We start from the raw sequence: 23,564 nt of genomic DNA, 5'->3' as shown, positions 1-23,564 counted from the left end.
TAATTTTGTATGGTGACAGATGGCAACTATACTTACCATGGCAAACAATTTGTAATGTATATAAATGTCCAGTCACCATGTTGTACACCCGAAACTACTATGTTGTATGTCAACTATACATCAATTAAAAGTTTTTTTAATAAAATAAATGGAGTTAAGAAAAGTCCTCTAATGTCCCTTTAAATACAAACACCTAATGACTTGAGTCTTCACTTGCTATGTAATTTACAGAAACCTCATTCCACCTTCCTAACAATCTCCAACCATCAGTGTGTCCAAACTTCTGCTATTCCCTATCCTCAGCTATGGAATAAGAAATGAAGAAAAGAAAACTAGGTCAAGGAATGTTTCCATTGCTTCTGAAACCACGTTACAACATTTACTCTTTTGTAATAACTATGTTCTGCTAGGTTTTCTAATTATAACAGCACACACTTACAATTAACTATAATAACCACACAATTGAAACAAAGCTTATGCAGCCAAGCCTGCATAGGTATGCTCAGATACATATTACTTAGTAGTTTCAACTGTAAGATAACATATTGCACTCAATTACTTACTATGTTGTATTTTGGTATTCCTTTATTGACCTTTAGGAGAAAAAAAAAAGAACTTCTTTGTGGTTTATTAGAGTAAAATATAAAATGACTGTAAAGCTGTCCTGTGAAGTACTAATATTATGATTACTTGTATCTTTAATAATAATACATTATCATGCCTTTGGGGAAAGGAGCCTTTTTGCCAACTTCTGACATCTGAATTGAAATAGCTCCTCTTCAGTAAGAGACATAATACTTTTAAAATGCTGAGTAAGTGCATCAGCTCTATTTCCTGATTATGCCAGTGGTTAATGTCACCTTTAAGGTGACAGCAACCTCACCAGGGATTGAATAAAAAACAGTGCTATGGTCCTACTTCGGGGGTTCATTCAAGTAACCAAAGGTTTAATAAGAATGTCTTTTTTCTTAAAGCCTGTCTGAATACTAATATCTCCATGAACCCTTAGATTATATAAAGTTTCTCAACATCCAGTTCAAAGTGCAAAATTTAAGCAATTACCATTTGCTTGTCTTTTATTAATCAAATAATATTTTCACTTCTCAGTTTTATTGAAATGATAGAACTAGTTTACTCAACTGTTCTGTTTTTTTGTTTCTGTTTCTGTTTTATTTTGTTAAAAATGTAGTCTTGAGTAGTTGTTGTTTTATTTTTTTGAAGATTTTATTTTTAAGTAATCTCTACACCCAACATGGGGCTTGAACTCACAATCTTGAGATCAAGAGTCGCACACTCCACCAACTGGGCCAGCCAGGCACCCCTTGAGTAACTGTGTTCTTAATCTCTTCAGGAGGAATTAGTTTATAAAAGGTATGAAGTTACTTTAGCTCCTCTGTTTTAGACCATAATAAAAAGGTAACTAAATCATTTCTGGGCTAAAATCAATTCCCTAAACAACTTGGTTTTACCACAGAAGAGCATATGTATAAGAAAGGAGGGAAGAGTTCTGGGTCAGGTATCGCTGATAAGTAAAATATTAGATTGCGGTGAAATTTACACTCAACCTTGTTAATGGCTAGAGCACTGGTTCAAACTCTGATTGCTAAAAAAGCAAAATCTCCTAGCTGTTTAATCAAGAATGGAGGGCAAGCAACTGAAGGGCATAAACACAACTGTGAGAAATGTGATTGAGTACTTCCCACTGAGGATTATCAATGCTCCTCCTTCTGGAATATTGTTTGGGGAAGTGTGAAAAAAATCCATGCTAAATGTCCCTCCTCAAATCAATTCATACTTAAACAGCTGCAGAAAGTTCAATCAGATGCTTATTTAGTGAAAAGAGAAGGCAATGATCATAGCTGCTTGGAAAAGCTCCATGATTAATTAATTGTGTTTAGGCAGTCATTACTGTTTTTCACTAATGAAAGGTTATAGGTTCTGGTCATTGATAACCCACAATAATGATGAAAGCATATTCTTATTAGCTGTTCATTTCATGTAAAGAAAAATGCTACAAGATAGTTTACCTACTTCTATCCGTAATCTTTAGAAAATGCCTTCATTTGTGAACCCAAGTCTACAAGAAACCTCACAGTGTGGAAATAAACTTTGCCACAGTGATTAAATTTTAGTACACAGATATTCATTTCCTTTAGCACAGGACTACAAATGTAAGTATGGGTGCCAATCCAAATACTTACCTAAAAGTAAAATCCAGATTGAGGGCCACTGAGAGAAAGCAGCTGCATTTCAAAGTCAATGGATTAAGGGAGTAAAAAATGCACAGGGAGTGATACAACAGATTAGAGAGATGACCCACTCTGGTGGAGAAATCACCACACAGGAGGTTAGAGTTTGAGCCTGGGTTCTAATAGTGCTTCTGGCTCCATATGGAACGTTGGGCAAGCCACTTAATTTCTTAAAGCTTCAGTTTTTCATTTGTAAAATCTAAGAACTGGATTTGATTATTAGTTAGATTTTCTCTCAAGCTTTGATTCTATTGATCTATGAGCACTCTAAGCTGTTAGCCTCAAAACCCAACCAAACAAAATTTTTTGACATTATACTCCTACCATGTGTACTTATTTGTTTATAAATTATATATATACTATACATAATATACTAGAGTACGCATATGTGAAATGTATTAAAAATATTACTCAGGGGCAGTTGGGTGGCTGAGTCAGTTTAGTGTCTGACTTCGGCTCAGGTTATGATCTCACAGTTCATGAGTTGAAGCCCCACGTCGGGCTTTGTGCTGACAGCTCAGAGCCTGGAGTCTGCTTCGGATTCTGTGTCTCCCTCTTTCTCTGCCCCTCCCCTGCTTGCACTCTCTCTCTCAAAAATAAATACACATTTAAAAAAATATGACCCAAAATATTTAAAAAGATGAGTTAAACATGAATAATATCTTAAAGATAAGTTATTTGATGTGTTTACCAACAAAAGATTGACTACACTTCATTCTTGTGATATAGTATCAAAACATGATTCTAAGGCCACATTTTTTCCAATACTTAATTTTAGGGTTTGACATTAACAAAAATGATACTCACAAAGATACAGAGATCCAGGTGGAAGAAATGTATCAGTGACTGAATTTATTAACACTCATACTTGTCACTTTCATCCAGTAGCAACACTAACAACACAAAGGCTTTTGTTGAAATTCATGAAAGAAGAAAGAAAAAGAAAGAAAGAAAGAAAGAAAGAAAGAAAGAAAGAAAGAAAGAGGAGAAAAGGCAGAAATTACCAATACCGGTAATGAAAGAGGAGACATCACTATAGATCCTACAGACATTACAAAGTTTGGGGTTATTATGATAAACTTTATGTCAACAAATTAAAATTTTTAGATTAAATGCAAAGATTCCTTGAAAAAGTTTACCAAAAATTATACAAGAAAAAAAAAAAGAGAGACATCTGAGTAAATCTAAGTGTACTAAATAAGTTGAATAACTGAATAACTTACAACCTTCATACAAAAAAAGTCTCCAGGCCCAGATAGATTGAAAAATGAATTTTTCAATCACTTAAAGAAAAAATAACATGAATATTAGAAATGACAACAAAACCCTTCCAGAGAATTAAAAAAGTAGTATAATTCCCTACTTGTTTTATGAGACCAATTTGTTTTTTCAGATTAAAGACAAAGCCATTACATGAAAAGGTGAAATCATATATGATCATCTCAAAAAATACGGAAGTAATGGATGAAAGTCAATACCTGTTCAAAATTAAAGGTCTTAGAAACCTAGAGATAGAAAGGAATTTTCTTAATCTGATAAAGTGCCCACCAAAAGCATCATACTAAATGATGAAACACTGAGTATTTCCCCTCTGAGACTGAGAGCAAGAGAAGGATGTTTGCCATCATCATTACTATTGAACGCTGTGGTAAAGGCCTAGCTCTGCAAGAAAGAAAAAGAAATAAAAGGTTTAAGGATTGAAAAAGAATAAAATTATCATTATTTGCAGATGACCTGATTGTATATATACAAAATCTAAAATCATCTACAGATAAACTGAGTCAGGAAGTTAATTTATCAGGGTGAGAAGACATAAAAGACCGATATACAAAAGTCAACTCCTTTTTTGATATACCCTCCAAAATTAAGAAAATAAAATTAGAAGAAAAATACCATACTATCTATAAGAGGAAAAAATGATAAAGTGTACTTCATAAAAATTAAATTATTTTGCTAATGAAAAAACACCATTAAGAAAATTAGAAAAATAATCCACTGTGAGGAGATATTCACAATAATTATTTCTGAAAAACTTATATTGAGAATATATTTTTAAAAACTACAAGTCAAAAGCAAAAGGACAAACAACCCCATAAAGAATAGGCAAAAAAATCTGAATACGCATGAGAACAGAAAACATAAAAAGGTCCAAAGCACATGAAAAGGCACTCGACATTATTAGTCATATACAGAAATGCCAATTAAAAATGAAATACATAGGCTTTTGCTGACATTTGGCTGGTGATAACTTCATGCCCAGTAGGATGACTAAAAATAAAAGACTGACAATGACGAAGAGTTGATGAGAATGTGGAGTAACTGGAGCCCTCATCCACTGCCAGTGTTGGGGGGGGGGGCGGGTTGCGGTATGGAAAATGCTTCAACCACTTTAGGAAACTGCTTGGAAGTTTCGCAGAAAGTTAAGCAGTTAAGCGTATACCTACTTGAGGACCCAGCAGCTCCACTCCTAAACACTGACCTGAGCAAAGTAAAAACATACGCACACATACAACTCGTACAAGAATTGTTATTAAAGCTTTGTTCATAATCGCCCCAAACTTCAAACGGTCTAAAGTTACACTAACAGGAAAATGAATGAACTATGTATAACTGTACAGTGGAATGCTTCTCAGGAGCAAATAGGGAATTTCTGATACACGCAACAACATGCATAAATGTCAAAGACATTATGTTGAGTGAAAGAAACCAGACACAAAAGAGGATGTGCTATGTGAGCACATTTATTTGAAGTCCAAGAACAAGCAATACTAATATGGAGTGACAGGACCCCAAATGTCTAGGATGGGGATGGAGAGACTGATTGGAGAGGGCATGAGGCACTCTCGGAAGCCGTGGATATTCTGTCTCACAGGGAGTGGTGGTTACACAGGTATTTACACGTGAAAAAACTCATCAAACTGTACAGTGAACATCTGTGCATCTTATTGTGCCTAAATTATACCTCAATAAAAATGTAATTAAAAAATCACTTACACAAACATACAAAATATTGAATGTATAGGAATAAATCTAACCACAGTGTTTGAGACTTCTACCCAGAAAACTGTTGAGAAAAACTAGAGAAAACGTAAATACATGAAGGGATAAACCGTGTTTATAATATGATATATGGAGAGGATTACAGAATAGTAGGAAATAAATAATGCTGAACGATGTGAAAAAAGACATAAATTAGAGTCAATTTTACCAGCAAATTAAACTGAGGTTTGAAATAACCAAACTTCTCAACAAAATACTTTTTAAACTACTTTAAAATTGATCCCTAACCCTATAGGATAATAAGAACATCAAAGTGAGGTGAAGAATTGTAGGAAATAATGTAGTACCAAGGCTGTCTTTTGTGGTAATGGCTTCTGTTAACCCTTGAGCCTCTCCTTTAACTACTGCATTGTGTGCATATGATGGCAGATAAAGTCGAGGGCCTGACTTAAGTGGGGATGCTAAATCCAGAATTTACAAAACACAAAAGGGCAGGAGGTATGATGGGGTTCAGCACACACTGTCCCAAAATATGGCACACTTTGGCATCCTATTTCAAGTGGAAGGAATCCGAGAAACGGCAGATAAGAAAGGATTTTCTGATCTTCCACTGAAGCAGGCCGTAAGACCCACATGTGAGAAGTACCCTCCTGTACTTGGATGAAAGGAGCAGACTTGTCTGGAGACAGAGGGACATTGAGAGGAAGTTGTTTTCCCAAGTTTACTACACTTAGCTCATACCCGTTTTGGTCCTAACACATTTTTCCACAACTCTACTCTTCATCAAACCTAGCAAAAAAATACCCAGGTTTAACTACTTCTTCAAGGTCTTCATTTCTTTCTGAAAGCTCCCATGCCAAGGTGAGATGGGGAAATGGAAGGACCCCATAAAAATCAGCTTTTGTTCTTCTTCCTGCTTTCTGTTCTTGCCAGGACATGCAACCCCAGCCCACTTTGCACATGCCTCAGAATGCCCTCCTGGTAAGGGACAAGGAGTTCATGATTCCTCTAGAATAGATGATATCTAAGGAAGGGCCAGGTGAGAAGGACCTGAGGAAGCCAGCATATGTGCATTCCAGACCAAGGCTCTATACATCCTGATGCCAAGGTTCCCTGGCTCCAAGAATAACACCTGGGCCTTGGTCTTCTAACCAGTTCCTGGATGCCTGAGGGGACACGTATACCAGAATCCGAACAAAGACAAGACCCCCTCCTTCCCTTTCTGAGTTTGTCGAATGCTGTGTCTGTATCTGAGCTCTCTATATCTTCAATAAATTCTGCTCTTATTTCCTGTGGGCTCATGTTTGATTTCCATCCTACATGAAGCCGAGGACCCTCCTGGCTGCTCCTGCAGGACCCCTCTGGGTTCCCAGACTCAGCCTGCCTGCATCAAAGGAAAACTTATATTAAATAAGTGTATGCTTTTCTCTTCTTGATCTGTCTTTGTTACAGGGCCCCACCCAAAAGCCTAGAAGGGTGGAGAAAAAATATGTTTTTCCTCCCCTATAGATACTGTGGTTGAAAACCATCATAAACAATAAACAGAAACTAAATAAATAAATAAGCAGATATAATATATTTAAGTGACGAGATGCAGAACGAAAATAACGGTGTTTAACATATTTAAGAAATAAAAGGGAAACTTGAAAAATGAAAGAGTAGAGAGCAATCAGATTTAAGAACAGATTTAATCAAGAACCAAATAAAATTTCAGAAAGCAAAATACATGCAAGAGTGGAAAAATTAAAATTCAGCAGATGAGGGGTGCCTGGGCAGCTCAGTCGGTTAAGCGTCCAACTCCGGCTCAGGCAGGATCTCACAGTTCATGGGTTTGAGCCCTGCGTCAGGCTCTATGCTGACAGCTCAAAGACTGGAGCCTACTTCAGATTCTGTGTCTCCCTCTCCCTCTCTCCCTCTGCCCTCCTCCTGCTCGCTTGCTCTCTCTCTCTCTCAAAAACAAATAAATATTTAAAAAAAAAACCCAAAAAAACAAAAAAACCTCAGCAGATGAGACTTCATGGAAGAGGGAATTAGTGAATGGAGAAGAAAGTATCCAGAGAAGTGTTACAGAGTCAAAGAATGGAAAACATAAAATAAAGGTTAAAAGGAATAAATAGTAAAGTAGTAATAGAAACAGAACAATAGAGTAACTAATTGGAATTCCAGAACAAGATAATAGAAGAGAGAAGAGCCAATAATCTGTATGGGGAACAAAAATTAAACAAAGCCCCTACCTCACACATAGACATATATGAATTCAAAGATCACCCATCAACCTAAACATTGAAGCTACAACTATTACCCTCTAAAAGTAAACATAGGAGACTATGTTTGTGATCTTGGAGAAGGTAATCATTTCTTAGCAAGAAGGCAAAAAGCATTCATCTTAAAGGAATATCATTGGGAATGCTGACTTTATCAAAGTTAAAAATTTCTGCTGATCAAGAAACATGAAGGGAATGAAAAGGTAAGCTACGGACTGGAAGAATACATTAACGACACATATATCTGACAAATGGTTAGTACTGAGAATATCAAGTTATAAAGTACTCTTACAAATTAATAATAAAAGAAAAACAACTCAATAAAAAATGAGCAAGACTTCAACAGACACTTCATTAAAAAAGATATATGAATGGCCAGAAAGCACAGGAAAAGGTGCTCAACATCATTAATCAGATGAAAATTAAAACCACTAGAGGACCTACCTTGACACTACTTGCATGTCTAAAATGATCAAGACAACACTATGTGGTAGCAGGAGGGAAAAAAAGACAACACTTTATTGGCAAGGATGTGAAGCAATTGGAAGTCACACACTTTGTTGGCGGGAGTGTAAAATGACACAACTACTTCGGAAAAATGGATGTCCCTGCTGTGTTATAAACTGTGCTTTTTACCCTCCTCTCTTGTATTACATGGGCCAAAGCTTTCCCCTTTTTGCTTAAGCTGGTTCAGATCAGGTTTGTCTTGAGAGCAGCCAGGGAATTCTGTCCTACACTAAAAGATAAGATACGTGGATGGTACCACTGGGTATGTGTCGCTGTTATGCCAGGCAATGTGGAACTTGGACCGCTTAACCACAGGTCCATAGGCAAGGACTCGAACGTCCCGCTCAGATATGCATCCACAAAGCCAGAAAGTCTGAACTGTGAACTACACGTCATTTGTTACTCTTTCCCTGGCTGTGCCCTTGTGTTTTCTGCCTACAGTGGCCTTCTGATGCAGACAATCTGGGTCAATAAACATGAATGGTTAAAGAAGAAGTGAGAGGAAAATGAGAAAAATCATGAAATAATAAATGGCAATGGTAAAATATTAATTTGAAAACCAACTTTGGGGACTTGCATAACGTACATGCAGTCCACACAACCATAAATTAAATATTAGCAAAAACAATTGTATAATTTTCATGATTATACAGACTGTGGCCTTCAAAAAATGCTAGTGGCAGTAGACACAGTACTACATTTAAGTAAGACATTAAGTAAGATACTTGCACATTCCAAGAATTAAAGCAGCTGGGCCTTACATAGACTAGTGGGTACACACAAGAACATTCTGAATTGGAGTTCACATTTTTATGATGTTAGACAAATGCAATAATAAATCAAATGGAACACATGGTATTAATTTACCTTCAAGTTCCATGTACACATAAATAACCTTAAACTATCTGTGTGACTGCAGGGTATACTTTCCTTCCAGAGCTCTGTATTTCTCAGGCTTTCAAGCACTGGAGAAACCAGTCAGGTGGGACCTCTATCTGGATCAACATTATTTCTGCTGGAGACATTCATTCTTCGGTTCTTTACCTTGTGGCTCTTAGCTTACTCTAATGCAGCCAAAATAACCACCTGCTACTCTGCTTCACCATATTTTCCACTTGACCTTTCTTAACATGTAGAACTTTGGACAAAGAATAACACATACCTGTGTCATAATGCACAATAAGTCTTTTGCTGTGATTGCCGACAGTCTGTGGCTCAAAGTCCACTTCCAGTTGCATGGACTCTCCCACATTAAGAGTTCCAACAGGTGGCTCTACGGAGAAAGGCCTGCAGCACACATGAAGACGCACCATCAGAACACATCCTGACACGTGTGAGAGGAGGAGGAGAAGATAGAGACAGGACTTGTGGTTCTGTAGACAGCTCAGACCCCCCGCCCCAACTGAATGAATCAGAAGGACAGTATACTTTACCCTCTAATGTGAAAGATTTTGGTTTTAAGGTTAAAATAGCAGTAACAGATCAATAAGTCTAAGAGAAATTTAAAAGGTATCATAATATTCTTGTTTGTGTCCTTGCCTTTCAGCCATTCTTTTAGCATTCATTGAGTGATTCCAGTGGTCAGACTTAAAACATGTATGCAAATACTGTAAGCTGCAACAGAAAAGTACGTTCAAAGGGATAGAAATCAAGTTTTGTGACAGTTCAGTGAAGTTTTCATAATGGAAAAATATATCAGAGTCCCAAAAGATCACACAATCACAGGAAGATAATTTGAGGGCAGTTTAACAAGGGGTCTATTGAAAAGGGGCTTAGGGATATACAGGAACTACAAAAGATGATACAATCCCCCAGGGCTATAAACAGTAAAGCCTTTATGACCTCTAGGCCCAAAGAGCCAAGGAGCAGAGGTGGTTTTGAAGCCCACAAGAGTCCTACTTGAGAATGCTGCCTTATGAGGAGCAAAGAGCTTCAGTCAAGACAGACAGCCCAGGTGGCCTCACAGAGAAGACACTAGGGGAGAAACTGTCCTGACCTCACATCCTCCTGTCTCATCACCTGCTGGGACCCCTACTGGCTGAACCGAACTAGAAGCCAAAGCCTTGGGAGTCTGCTGACCTAAGCCATACAGGTCAGCCCTCTGGGGGACAGCAAGCTGGAGAAGGGTGGAGAACATTTAGAAAGGCAAACTGGGGGGTGCCTGGGTGGCTCAGTTGGTTATGCGTCCGACTTCAGCTCAGGTCATGATGTCATGGTTCATGAGTTCGAGCCCCAGGTCAGGCTCTGTGCTGAAGCTCAGAGCCTGGAGCCTGCTTCAGATTCTGTGTCTCCCTCTCTCTCTTCCCACCCCCCTCCCCTGCCCAACCCCATTCATGTTCTGTCTCTCTGTGTCAAAAATAAACATTAAAAAAAAATTTTTTTTTTTTAAAAGGCAAACTGGGGACAAGTCCTGTGTGGAAAATAGAATTTGGGCATGTAGACATTATGGAGTGATAGGGTAGATTTGGGAACAGGAAATAGTTTCATCTAATTTCCCTGGAAGTGTTAAGAGAGAAGCTGGATCTGACCATGAAGTACCTTAAATAACTTACAGCATTCTTCCTTTTCAATAAAAAAACCCAGCCCATTTAATTATTTTCATGGTCCATTTCACTTCTCTAAATTGCTAGTTTTTCAAAGTAATGCGTTGTACAATGTATCTGGCAGGCTAAGCTGCTTCTGATTATTTACTTCCATCACAACCATTTTTTAGTTTCATCCCTTGAATCTTTCCTTAGATAATGAATTTAATGTCAGAAAACCTGAACTTTCTTCGGTGAGGAGATAGCTGTGGCTAGGGTAGCACGTGGTGGTACCTGTGATCATCATTGCAAGATGTTCAGTGCTTCCTACCACGGGCAACTGTTTATTTCCTCTGGGGCTCTCGACTTGGATCTCCCTCTACTTTCACTTCTTTATCTTCCCATGCCTATGTGATTTTCCCACACCTACAGTACCAATCCTCCAGCAAACTCCGGGCATTTCTGTCGAGGCTCTATGCAGTAGTGGTCCTTAGCATGAAGCCACCTAAGAAGTTCAAAACCCAGCTCTGCCATGACCTTACAGCAAGTCACTGAACATTTTGTCTCTATGGGGGTGACGACAGCACCTACTTCATAGGGCTGTAGGGAGGACTAAAGGAGCTGGGACAGGTGAAGAGCTTAAAACAATGCCTGACACATAGGAAGTGCTAAACAAGTGTTTATTATTATTTATGTTATCTCTCTCACTGGCAGCCTCTAGATGGGAGATGGCCTGAGGATGATCTTGGCTGTTTAGATGAGTTCAAGGTCTTATTATTCTCCTCTCAATCCTTCACACTGCTCTAGGGATACTGTAAAAAACATACACAGGTAGTAACACATTCATCTTTGTTCAAACACCTTCAGTGGTCCTCATAATCTATGTAATCAAGTTCAAAGTCCTAGGCATTTGAGGTCCCATGCAATCTGCTCCCAACTACATTTTGCATTCTTATTAAACACATACATCTGTCCGAATGTCCCAAACATCTGTCACATTCCAAGTCAGAATGGGGAGGGACAGGGTGAGAGGGCTCTGCTCTCTACACTTGAACCTCACCTAGCACTGCACCACCTCCCTCTTCCAACTAGACTGTGCCCTCTACACAGACCACTAAGGTCACACAAGAGTACTTACCATTTTCCACAGGTCATACTTCTCCCAAAGCCACTTAAAATTGCTCAGACTCAAAGCCACCTCTTAGATAGACTCTTCCCTGATTCTCTGTCTTGTTAACAAAGTCTCTTTCCTCTCAGAGCTGTGACTTTCTTTTCACTTCTTACTTCAGTTCAGCTTGTACGACAGTTAGTTTTCATGCCTGACCCTGTCAATAGCTACAGACTCTTGAGATGACAGGAGAGGGAAAGCCAATAAACTTCCATGAGCATGGACTCCATACTGGGCACTACACTGGGCACCTTACATATGCCAAACCTTGTAATCCTGGAAAAAACCTGCAGTAAGTAGGTATTATTATTGCATTTTAGACATGAGAAAATAGATGCTCCAAAAGGGCAGGCAACTGGCCCAAAGTTGCCCAACCAGGTAGTGGTGGAGTTGCCTTCAAGTTCAAGTTCTTCCTGCCTACCCAAACCATCCCTGAACATGGAAATCACCTAGTTAGGCTTATCTTTGTGTCTCTCACCCCCCACACAGTTCTGTACTCACAGAAGTCTCTCAGAAGAGGTTGTAGATTGAATTATAACCAACTTTCAGAGTGAAATAAAAATATCTGTAATCATTAAATAATCTTTATAACATCTTGGTGGAACAAAAAGGAACAGCCTTTCAGTATCTCAAGAAGCCCTGCTTCCTGAGATGAAGGTAAGTCATCCAAAATAAATCTCACAGTCTTAAAAGTTTTTTCCTTCCTTATGGCATCAGTAAGAATCTTAAGAATTGACAACTGGGCCCAGTTTCCTGACTTTGGGAACAATGTTGTGATATTTTCTTCTATCTTTGCTTCCCTAGTTTCTAATATTTTTCTTCCTACATGGTGCTTTCATTTTCTTTTCAAACATTTCTTGGTGGCAAAAGGCACAGTTTTGAAATCAATTGGATAGCATTATCTCAGTTGCAAAACCCAAGCTAATTTTCTATGGACAAGGAGACCCCTCTCTAGGACCTCCAGAAATCCAAATTCTATACAAAGGTAACAGATACTTTCCTGTTGTGCTCACTGTGAGGTTTATATTACATTAAATTTCTTCAGCAGTTAAAAAATCACCTGGGATCACCAATGTTACTTAGCCTAAGCTTTCTCAATAAATCAGATGTTAATTGGGTACAGTGTGTTAAGTTCTGGTGCTTAAACATTGTCTATAATTCGATTTCGTGCTTCATTTTTACTACAGGCAGACAGGCTGAACTGGCTAGAAAATATCAAGTATCAGAAAATGCTCTTAACTAAGAGGTAAAAGGCATTGTCTCTCAAGGGCATAAGGCTGGCTCTGTCTACCAAAATGTTTGGTTTTGATATAATATTCTCATTAATACTGAGTGCTTGATTAGGGACAGAACCTGAGTCCATGAAAAATCAGGAGACATAACAAAGATTTTGAGTTTTCGTTCAATTCCCTATAAACTGCTCTTGAAAACTAATATTTTAGTTCAATTTAGATTCAATATTTTAGCAAAAGGTCAAGATTGGCTCTGTTATATTAAATATGGAATATAATATTAGTATGTTTTCTTCAGACAATCTTTCTTATTAGCTGATTCCTAACCTGAGGTTTTAGATTTTGAGATTGCTTCCTAAACTTTTCTATTGCACCTTCCAAAATTAAGCTTACTTTAAGAGTCAAAATTATTCTGGTACCTACTAGACTTTCACATCAAATCTGTAATAAAGTTGAAGAGTAATTGTTTATGTTCTCTGTATATTTTACAGTACATCGCAACTCCTTTTATTCATATAAAAACCATTATGCCTATTTTATAGTTCTGGGAGCATTTTTTTTTACTTTAAATCATTGTACAGGTTTATAGCTGTAGCTTTGCCTTTGTGATATACTGCTGGATAGGCATCCTATAAACATTTATTGAGCACTTATTTCTTCTAGGCACTATATTTGATGCTAGGAAAATACAAATGAAAAGAGTTAGATACAACCTTTGCATTTGAGAAGCTCATATTCTAATGAGGGCAACAGACAGGCAAATAAAGTTTTATTTTTAAAATTTATATGAACCCAACCATTTATAAACTTAGTCATTAATTAAATCGTTATTTCAATAAAAAGAATATGATCTGTTTTTTAAAGAATTTCCCATGAGATACTGTTTCTAACTGTGTATTGACTCTAAACGGGACCAAACAGGAGACCCTAGGTTTTTCCAATGCAAAGTCTCACAGTATACCCATTGCCCTCCCATGTCTATTGGCAATCATATTAACTGAAAAGAGTGGTCCTCACCCCTGTGGGGGCAACAAAATCACCTGTCCTTTTTTGAGAAGGGATGCTTGTCAGGGCATCTCCCCAAGATTCTGATTCAATGCAATGTGACCACAAGTTCAATTACACCCTTTCTCATTGTAGCCAGCAAGGTTCTCAGTTGAAAACAAAAAAAACCAACTCTGGCTAACTTAAACAGAAAAGGGATTTATTGGAAGGATTTGGGGTAGCTCACAAAATTGACAGCATGGTTGGAAAATACAATTTTGTGGAAAGAACATGAAATTACCGTATCATGAATAGATACTATATCTAAGCAGAAAAGCAAAAATATTTGCAAACAGGGAATTTGAGAGATTGATGAGAGAAATGAGAAGCCCAACTTAAGATGGTGAGATTCCTCAGGGGTTAGTAACAGCAGTTAGCCATTTCCACTCCTGGGTTGGAGACACAAGAAGAGGAGGAAGTGTTATCAGATCCTGGGGACCTGGCAGAAGTTGAAACCACGGCAGGCTGCTCTGCTGACAATTAGAACCAGAGAGGAGATGGTTCACTGCTGGGGACTCTGCTGAAGTCTGAGAGGGAGGAGGAGAAATGCCCTGGCTGTTTGCTACCCTGCAATCTCCTTCTAGTGCCCTCCCCCTTGCCCCTCAGTGGTCAAACCCAACAGGAATCCAGCTGGCCTAGGCAGCTAGGAAGGCTAACAGCCCAGAGATACTGAATAGAGCCTGGGAAGGGCAAGGAGTGGATCTGAGGGTAAGTAAGCGCAGAACTGGCCCATGTTAGTTCTGATCTAGGCTTTTTGCTATTAATTTACTGGGGGAACTTGGATAAGCCATTTCCCTTATCAGGCCTTATTTCCATCATCTGTAAAATGGGAATGTTGGACTAGAGTTTCTGATGTCGTTATGATTACTAGCTAGTCCTTGAGTGGACTTACCATTTTACCTTGCAAGTATTTCTATATTAGGAGAAGATGATTGGCATTCATAGTTATATGGATAGAAAAGTTTTAGATCTTGTCATGCAACTTCACACTATGAAATCCATGCAGTGATTTTGCTTCACTTTTGTATGGCTATGATATATAATAAGTTCCATTTATGTGTAGTTTTTAGGATTCAGTCAAACATTCCAGGAAGATATGCTGCCTGCACCTGGTTTTCCACCTTAAGTGGATTTTATTTTTCACAGGAAAAATGCCAGTGTAACAGGGAGTTTTTAATGTGTATTATGGAACGTGGTTGTGGAAGGTCCTTTTAAATAAAAAAAGGTTCATGCTTTCTAACTCATGGTGAGCCAGTTAAACTGCTTCTTTCTCCTTCAGTCGAACTCTGTGAATCTCACAAGATGGCAAAGGCTCTATAGGCACTTATGGACAATGTCAAAAGACACTAATCTTCAAAAGAACTTTGCCTTTGCCTTTGCCTTTGCCTTTGCTGGTTGATTTATAAATTAGCTCAATGGGTCTTGCTTCTACCTGGGATGCAGAAAGCTAGAAAGAGGTTGCCCACCCCAACAATGAAGAAAAGCCAGCTAAACAATAAAATCACAGCTTTTCTCGAACCAATCAGAAAGGAGATGTTGCAGAGCAAACAAGTAGCCTGAAATCTAAAGATGGACAATCCACCCGCCCTCAGGGGAGATGGGAAAGGTACAGACCGTTATACCTGTGGCAGACAGAACTTCCCGCCAGGCAGAAGAAACAGCAAGAAAGAATGGAACAGAAAAAATGTTTGAAGAGATAATGGCTGAGATTTTCCAAAAATAATGAAAGATCTAGGAACCTTGGAACCTCATGCAGGATGGAAACCAAAACTAAACAAAAGCAAAACAAAATCCTTAAAACAACAAGACCAAAGACAAAAACAAAACCCACATCTAGACATATCTTATTCAAATTGCTAAAAATCAAATATAAACACAAAATCTTAAAGGCAGCCCAAGAAAAAAGACATAGTTATGTACAGAGGAACAAAGATAAGAGTTATGGCAGGGCTCTCTTAAGAAAAATGTAAGCCAAAAGACAATGAAATGACATCTTTAAACTCCTGAAAAAATTATGCAGAACTGTCAGCCCAGAATTCTAAACTGTAGAGAAAATACATTTCAAAAATGAAGGCAAAATACTTTCTTTCAAATAGACGAAACAGAATTTCCAATAGAGCTGTGCTACGAGAAATATTAAAAGTAGTTTTTCAACCAGGAAAATAGGATACCAGACATAAACTTAGACCTACATAAAACTGTTCAGAGATAGTGATGCTCCTGGGATGCTCCTGTGAACAATAAACACAATTCCCCTCCCAAGGGATGTGCCTTCCACCCACATTATGGCAGCCCTACCACCTACAATATGGCAGAACAGGTAACCTGAAAGCTCTTCCACCAGAAAATACCTAGAAAGACTAGATAAAATATAACCTATATAAATGTGCAGCTGAGCATGCATTAAAAAAAGGCAAATCTACAGGATTTAAAAGCAAAGAGGAAGCTAAGAATCAGGGCAGTTAGTCACTGAGCTAATGCTAGGTCTGACCTGGATTCTCAATAACCTTAAAGCCCTGGTCATTTTAGTTTGTTTGTTTTATTTAAATTCAAGTTAGTTAACATATAGTGTAGTATTGGTTTCAGGAAATTTAGTGACTCATCACTTACATATAACATCCAATGCTTAACCCCAATAAATGCCCTCCTTAATGCCCATCACCCATTTTAGCCCATCCCACAGCCACCCCCCTCCAGCAACCCGCAGTTTGTTCTCTATATTTAAGAGTCTCTTATGGGTTTGTCTCCCTGTCTGTTTTTATCTTATTTTTCCTTCCCTTACCCTATTTTCATTTGTTTCATTTCTTAAATTCCACATATGAGTGAAATCAAATATTTACCTTTTTCTGACTGATTTATTTCACTTAGCATAATACACTCCATTTCCATCCATGTTGTTGCAAATGGCAAGATTTCATTCTCTCTGAATGCCCAGCAATATTCCATTGTGTGTGTGTACACACACAAACACACACACCACATTTTCTTTATCCATTCATCAGTCGATGGACATTTGGGCTCTCTCCATAATTTGGGTATTGTTGATAGCACTGCTATAAACATTGAGGTGCATGTGCTCCTTCGAATCATTTTTGTATCCTTTGGATAAATAGCTAGTATTTCAATTACTGGGTTGTAGGGTAGTTCTGTTTTTTATTTTTTCAGGTGACTTCATACTGTTCTCCAGAGATGTTGCACCAGTTTGCATTCCCACCAACAGTGCAAAAGAGTTCCCCTTTCTCCGCATCCTCACCAATATTTGTTGTTGCCTGAGTTGTTAATTTTAGCCATTCTGAAGGGTGTGAGGTAGTATCTCATTGTGGTTTCAATTTGCATTTGCCTGATAATGAGTGATAGTAAGCATCTTTCCGTGTGTCTGTCGGCCACCTGGGTATCTTCTTTGGAAGACTGTCTATTCATGTCTTCTGCCCATTTAGTCACTGGATTATTTGGTTTTTGGGTATCGATTTTAATAAGTTCTTTATAGATTTTGACTACTAACTCTTTATCCAATATGTCTATTACAAATATCTTCTTCCATTTCATTGGTTGCCTTTTAGTTTTGCTGATTGTTTCCTTCACTGTGCAGAAGTTTTTTATCTTGATGAGGTCCCAATGTTCATTTTTGCTTTTGTTTCCCTTGCCTCCATAGGTATGTCTAGTAAGAAGGTGCTATGACCAAGGTCAAAGAGGTTGTTGCCCATTTTTTTCTTCTAGGATTTTGATGGTTCCCATCTTACATTTAGGTCTTCCATCCATTTTGAATTTATTTTTGTGTATGGTGTAAGTAAGTGTTCCAGGTTCATTCTTCTTCATGTTGCTGTCCAGTTTTCCCAACACCATTTGATGAAGAAACTGTCTTTTTTCCATTGGATATCCTTTCCTGCTTTGTCAAAGATTAGTTGGCCATACATTTGTGTGTCCATTTCTGAGTTCTCTATTCTGTTCTATTAACCTATGTGTCTGTTTTTGTGCCAGTACCATACTGTCTTGATGATTACAGCTTTGTAATACAGCTTGAAGTCCAGAATTGTGATGCCTCCAGCTTTGTTTCTCTTTTTCAGGAGTTCTTTGGCTATTCGGGGTCTTTACTGGTTCCATACAAATTTTAGAATTGTTAGTTCTAACTCTGTGAAGAATGCTGGTGTTATTTTGACAGGGATTTCACTGAATGTGCAGATTGCTTTGCATAGTATGGACATTTTAACAAGATTTGTTCTTCCAATCCATGGATATTGAATGGTTTTCCATTTCTGTCTTCTTCAATTTCTTTCATAAGCTTTCTATAGTTTTCAGGATATAGATCTTTTACCTCTTTGGTTAGGCTTATTCCTAGGTATTTTATGGTTTGGGGTGTACTTGTAAACAGGATTGATTCCTTGATTTCTCTTTCTGTTGCTTCATTATTGGTGTATAGAAATGCAGCCAATTTCTGTACATTAATTTTATATTCTGCGACTTTGCTGCATTCACCTATCAGTTATAGCATTTTTTTCGTGGAGTCTTTCAGGTTTTCCATGTAGAGCCCATGCTGTCTGTGAAGAGTGAAATTTTGACTTTTTCCTTGCCAATGTGGATGCCTTTTATTTCTTTTTGTTGTCTGACTCCTGAGGCTAGGACTTCCGGTACTATCTTGAACAACAATGGTGAGAGTAGACATCTCGCTTGCGTCCCTGATGTTAGGAGGAAAGTTCTCAGTTTTTCCCCACTGAGGATGATATTAGCTGTGAGCCTTTCATATATGGCCTTTATCTTCCTTTTTGAGGGTACCTACTTTCTTTCAAAAAACGATGCTATATATTGTCAAATGCTTTTTCTGCATCTATTGACAGGATCATGTGGTTCTTACCCTTTCTTTCATTAATATGGTATATCTTTTACTGATTGATTTGCAAGTATTGAACCAGCCCTGTAGCCCAGGAATAAATCCCACTTGATCATGGTGAATAATTCTTTTAATGTACTGTTGAATTTGATTTGCTAGTATCTTGCTGAGAATTTTTGCAACCAGTTTCATCAAGGATATTGGCCTGTAATTCTCCTTTTTAGGGGGGATCTTTATCTGGTTTTGGAATCAAAGTAATTCTGGCTTCATAGAATGAAGCTTTCCTTCCATTTCTATTTTTTGGAACAGTCTGAGAAGAAGAGGTATTAACTCTGTTTTAAATGTCTGGTAGAATTCCCCTGGGAAGCTATCTGGCCCAGGACTCTTGTTTTTTTGGGAGATTTTTGATAACTAATTCAATCTCTGCTGGTTATGGGTCTGCTCAAATTTCTATTTCTTCTTTTTCACTTTTGGTAGTGTGAGTCAGAATTTGTTAATTTCTTCCAGATTTCCCAGTTTGTTGGCATATAATTTTTCCTGTTTCTCTTAGAATTGTTTGTATTTCTCTGGTGTTGGTTGTGATCTCTCCTCTTTCATTCATGATTTCCTCTATTTGGATCCTTTCTCTTTTCTTTTTGATAAGTCTGGCTAGGAGTTTATCAATTTTGTTTATTCTTTCAAAGAACCAGCTCTTAGTTTCATTGATCTGTTCTACTGGGGGTTTTGTTGTTGTTGTTCCTATATCATTTATTTATGCTCCAATCTTTATTATTTCCTTTCTTCTGGTGGCTTTAGGCTTTACTTGCTGTTCCATTTCTAGCTCCTTTAGGTGTAAGGTTAGATTGCTTCTTGACATAGGCCTGAATTACAATATACTTCCCCCTTGGGACTGCCTTTGCTGCATCTCAAAGGGTTTGGATTGTCATGTTTTCATTTTCATTCCCTTCCATTATTTTTTTAATTCTTCTTTAATTTCCTGGTTAACTTATTCATTCTTTAGTACGATGTTCTTTAACCTTCACATATTTGAGGGCTTTCCAATTTTTTTCTTGTGATTGATTTCAAGTTTCATAGCCTTGTGATCTGAAAACATGCATGGTATGATCTCAAGCTTTTTGTACCTGTTGAGGGCTGATTTGTGACCCAGTATGTGATCTATTCTGGAGAATGTTCCATGTGCACTCAAGAAGAATGTGTAGTCTGCTGCTTTAGGATGAAACGTTCTGAAAATATCTGTTAAGTCCATCTGGTCTAGTGTGTCATTCAAAGCCATTGTTTCCTTGTTGATTTTCTGCTTAGATGATCTGTCCATTACTGTAAGTGGGATATTAAATTGATACCATTGATAATGGTATCATTATCAATGAATTTATTTGTTATTAATGTATATACTTGGGTGTTTTCAAGTTGGGGGCACAAATATTTACAATTATTAGATCTTCTTGATGGATAGATCCCTTAATTATGATCAAATGCCCTTCTTCATCTCTTGCTACAGTCTTTGGTTTAAAATCCAGTTTGTCTGACATAAGTAAGGCTACTCCAGCTTTCTTTTGACATCCATTAGCATCATAGATGTTTCTCCCTCCCCTCACTTTCAATCTGCAGGTGTCTTTAGATCTAAAATGAGTCTCTTGTAGGCAACATATAGATGAATCTTGTTTTCTTTTTTCTTTCTTTCTTTCTTTTTTTTTTTTGTTCATTCTGGTACTCCATGTCTTTTGACTGGATCATTTACTCCATTTACATTCACAGTGATTATTGAAAGATATGAATTTAGTGCCACTGTGTTAAGTGTATACTTGGTGTTTCTGTGATGTTCTCTGATCCTTTGTAGTCTTTGCTCTTCTTTTTTTTCCTCCACTCAGAGAATCCCCCTTAAAATTCCTTGCAAGGTTGATTTAGTAGTCATGAAGTCCTTTAGTTTTTGTTTGTCTGGGGAATTTTTTTTTAAATTTTTTTTAATGTTTATTTATTTTTGAGACAGAGAGAGACAGAGCATGAACAGGGGAGGGGCAGAGAGAGAGGGAGACACAGAATCTGAAACAGGCTCCAGGCTCTGAGCTGTCAGCACAGAGCCCGACGCAGGGCTCAAACTCACAGACCGCGAGATCATGACCTGAGCCAAAGTTGGACGCTTAACCGACCAAGTCACCCAGGCGCCCCTGTCTGGGGAACTTTTTATCTCTCCTTCTATTTTGAATGATAGCCTTGCTGGATAAAGAATTCTTGGCTGCATATTTTTCCCATTCAGCACATTGAATATCTCCTGCCACTCCCTTCTGGCCTGCCAAGTTTCTGTGGACAGGTCTGCTGCTAACCTTATGTAGGTTAAGGACCTTTTGACCATAGCTGCTTTCAGAATTCTATCTTTGTATTTTGAAAGTTTCACTATGATATGTCATGGTGTTACCTATTTTTGTTGATTTCCAGAAGAGTTTTTTATGCTTCTTGAATTTGAATGCCTATTTCCTTCCCCAGATTAGTGAAGTTCGCAGCTATAATTTTTTCAAATAAACCTTCTGTCCCCTTTTCCCACTCTTCTTCTGGGACTCCTATGGTACAGATATTGTCTTGTTTTATGGAATCACTAAGTTCTCTAAGTCTTCCTTCATGATATAATACTTTCCTTTCCCTCTTACTTTCAGCTTTATTTTTTTCCCATAATTTTATCTTTTATATCACCTATTCTCTCCTCTGCTTCTTCAATTCATTGTGACTATATTCATTCAGTTTTGCATCTCAGTTATAGCATTTTTAAAATTTCAGTCTGACTAGTTTTTCCAGCTTTGATCTCTGCAGTAAGGGTTTCTCCAGTGTCTTCTATGCTTTTTTCAAGTCCAGATAGTAGTCTTATGACTCTTGTTCTAAATTCTTGTTCAGATATGTTGCTTATATCTGTTTTGAACAAGTCCCTGGCTGTGATTTCTTCTTGACCTTTCTTTTGGGGAGAATTCCTCCATCTTATCATTTTGGCTAAGTTTCTGTCTTTTGTGTGTTTCAATAGCATGTTATGTTTCCTGCAACTGAGAGTAATGCTATATTAAAAAGGGGTCATGCTCTGTCCAGGGCCTGGAACTTCCAGAAGTGTTTCTGGTGTATGCTGCATGCACTATTTTGGCTGCTCTATCCCACGGGTCAGTCTTCTGCAGAGCTCTTCCCTGCTTGCAGTGGAGAGTGTTTGGATCTTTAGGTGTTCTTTGATTTGTTTGCTAAAATAAGCCTGGCAAAAAGAGGGGAAAGCCAGATCCAAAAAAAAAAAAAAAAAAGAGAGAGAGAGAGAAAAGGAAAGGGAACAACAACACCAGAGAATCAAAAAACTGTAAGTCTGATTTCAAAGAAGAAGAAAGAAAGAAAAAGAAAAAAAGAAGACTGAGTCATAAAAAGAGAAAAGGAAAGGAAAAACAAACAAAAAAAAATAAGAAGAAGCTATGAGCCTGATTCCAAAAGAAAAAAAGAAAGAAAAAAGAAGTGGAGGAAAAAGGTAAGTCTGGTTCTATTTCCACCAGAACTGCAGGGGTTGTTTTGAAGCACTTGATTTTCAGTACACTTGGGGCATGCGGGGTGCTGGCTGTGCTGGTCTTTTGGAGGAAATGCCCGTTGTAGGCTCAGAGTCAACCTTGCTCCAGTAAATAAGCAGTTGCCAGGCACAGAGGGGCAGGTTTGATGTAAGGGGGTCCCACCTCCACTGGAGGTCGCTGTGCTGCTCCCTCAAGTCCCACTGTGTTAGTGTTGAGGGAAAAATGGCACCACCCCAATCTCTCATTCCCAGACAGGGGATCTCACACCCCCCCGCTGTTCAAGCATTCCCTCCTAGAATAGTGAGCCCTGTGCCACAGCTTTCCTGCATTTTTTCTTTGGTGCACACCTGGGATTCAAAACCCAAAGTCTTAAAGGACCTGGCACTGCGCGAACTGCCTCTCGAGTAGAGGCTCTTCACGCTGTGTCTTAAGTCCTCTGTTGCTGAAAAACAGCCCCACGCCTCTATGATGCAGCACCGCTAAAAGCAGCAAAAAGGTCATACGCCCTGTCTCCTGCCAATGAAAGGCCTTTTACTGGCACCTACATGGTCTTTTGTCCTTGGACAGGCAATATACCCTTTTCCAAAAGTACTCCACGAAGGAGAATGTTCTTTCCCAGTGTACCCCGGAGATCCCCACACCATGCTATGCACTCTCAAGCCAGCTCCCTCCCTCTCCCCAGGAGTGCACACCACAGCTCTGCTCCAAAGTCGCATACTTCCAAAACCTGAGTTTGAGCTCCAAATGCTGTTTGAAAAAAACAAAACAAAACAAAAAACCTGTGACACGCAGTACTTCTCTCTCCGCAGTACATGATCCGGAGAGGTTTTCCTCTTGTATGAACTTGATGCCGCACTCTCTCAACTCCTCTCTTTCTCACTTTTGTCTCTCTGTGGATAGGTTCCCTCCCTCTTTGCGGCACTGCCGTTTTTCTCTTCTCCAATTCATTTCCACACACCCCGCACCTGTCACACTGTCTCCCTGCAACCACAGAGAGCCTTCTGCCAGTCCACAGATTGATTTCCTGAATATTCCAAATGATGTGACCTCAATAGAGCTGTGTTTGAGGGACAAGGACAGCCCACCGTCTGCCTACTTCTCTTCCATCTTAACTCCTCCCGAAGCCTAGGTTTTAATAGCCCTGCTAGAGCAGGAGACAAAACCTTGAGACTGTTAAGTCAGGGGACGGGTAAGAAAATCCCCACATACACTGGGGAAACTTAAATGACTAA

The 23,564-nt window shown here is 38.4% G+C and overlaps 1 protein-coding gene across 15 annotated transcripts in view; it reads right to left on the bottom strand.

Annotated features, from left to right (window-relative positions):
• HYDIN (HYDIN axonemal central pair apparatus protein) overlaps positions 1-23,564 on the bottom strand; it is a 441,202-nt gene that overhangs the window by 283,590 nt on the left and 134,048 nt on the right. For all 15 annotated transcript variants that reach the window (XR_006211638.1, XM_042967954.1, XM_042967958.1 and 12 more), the window contains one exon: positions 9,183-9,307. Coding sequence is in view for 14 of the 15 variants with exons in the window: in XM_042967954.1 (XP_042823888.1) it covers positions 9,183-9,307 (125 nt within the window). In the remaining variant the exon portion in view is untranslated. The remainder of the gene's footprint in view (positions 1-9,182; positions 9,308-23,564) is intronic.

This window comes from Panthera tigris, chromosome E2 (genome assembly GCF_018350195.1).
Source record: "Panthera tigris isolate Pti1 chromosome E2, P.tigris_Pti1_mat1.1, whole genome shotgun sequence".
NCBI classification, from domain to species: domain Eukaryota; kingdom Metazoa; phylum Chordata; class Mammalia; order Carnivora; family Felidae; genus Panthera; species Panthera tigris.
Note: the sequence above shows the minus strand (reverse complement) of the source record. Positions and strands in the feature narration are given on the sequence as shown.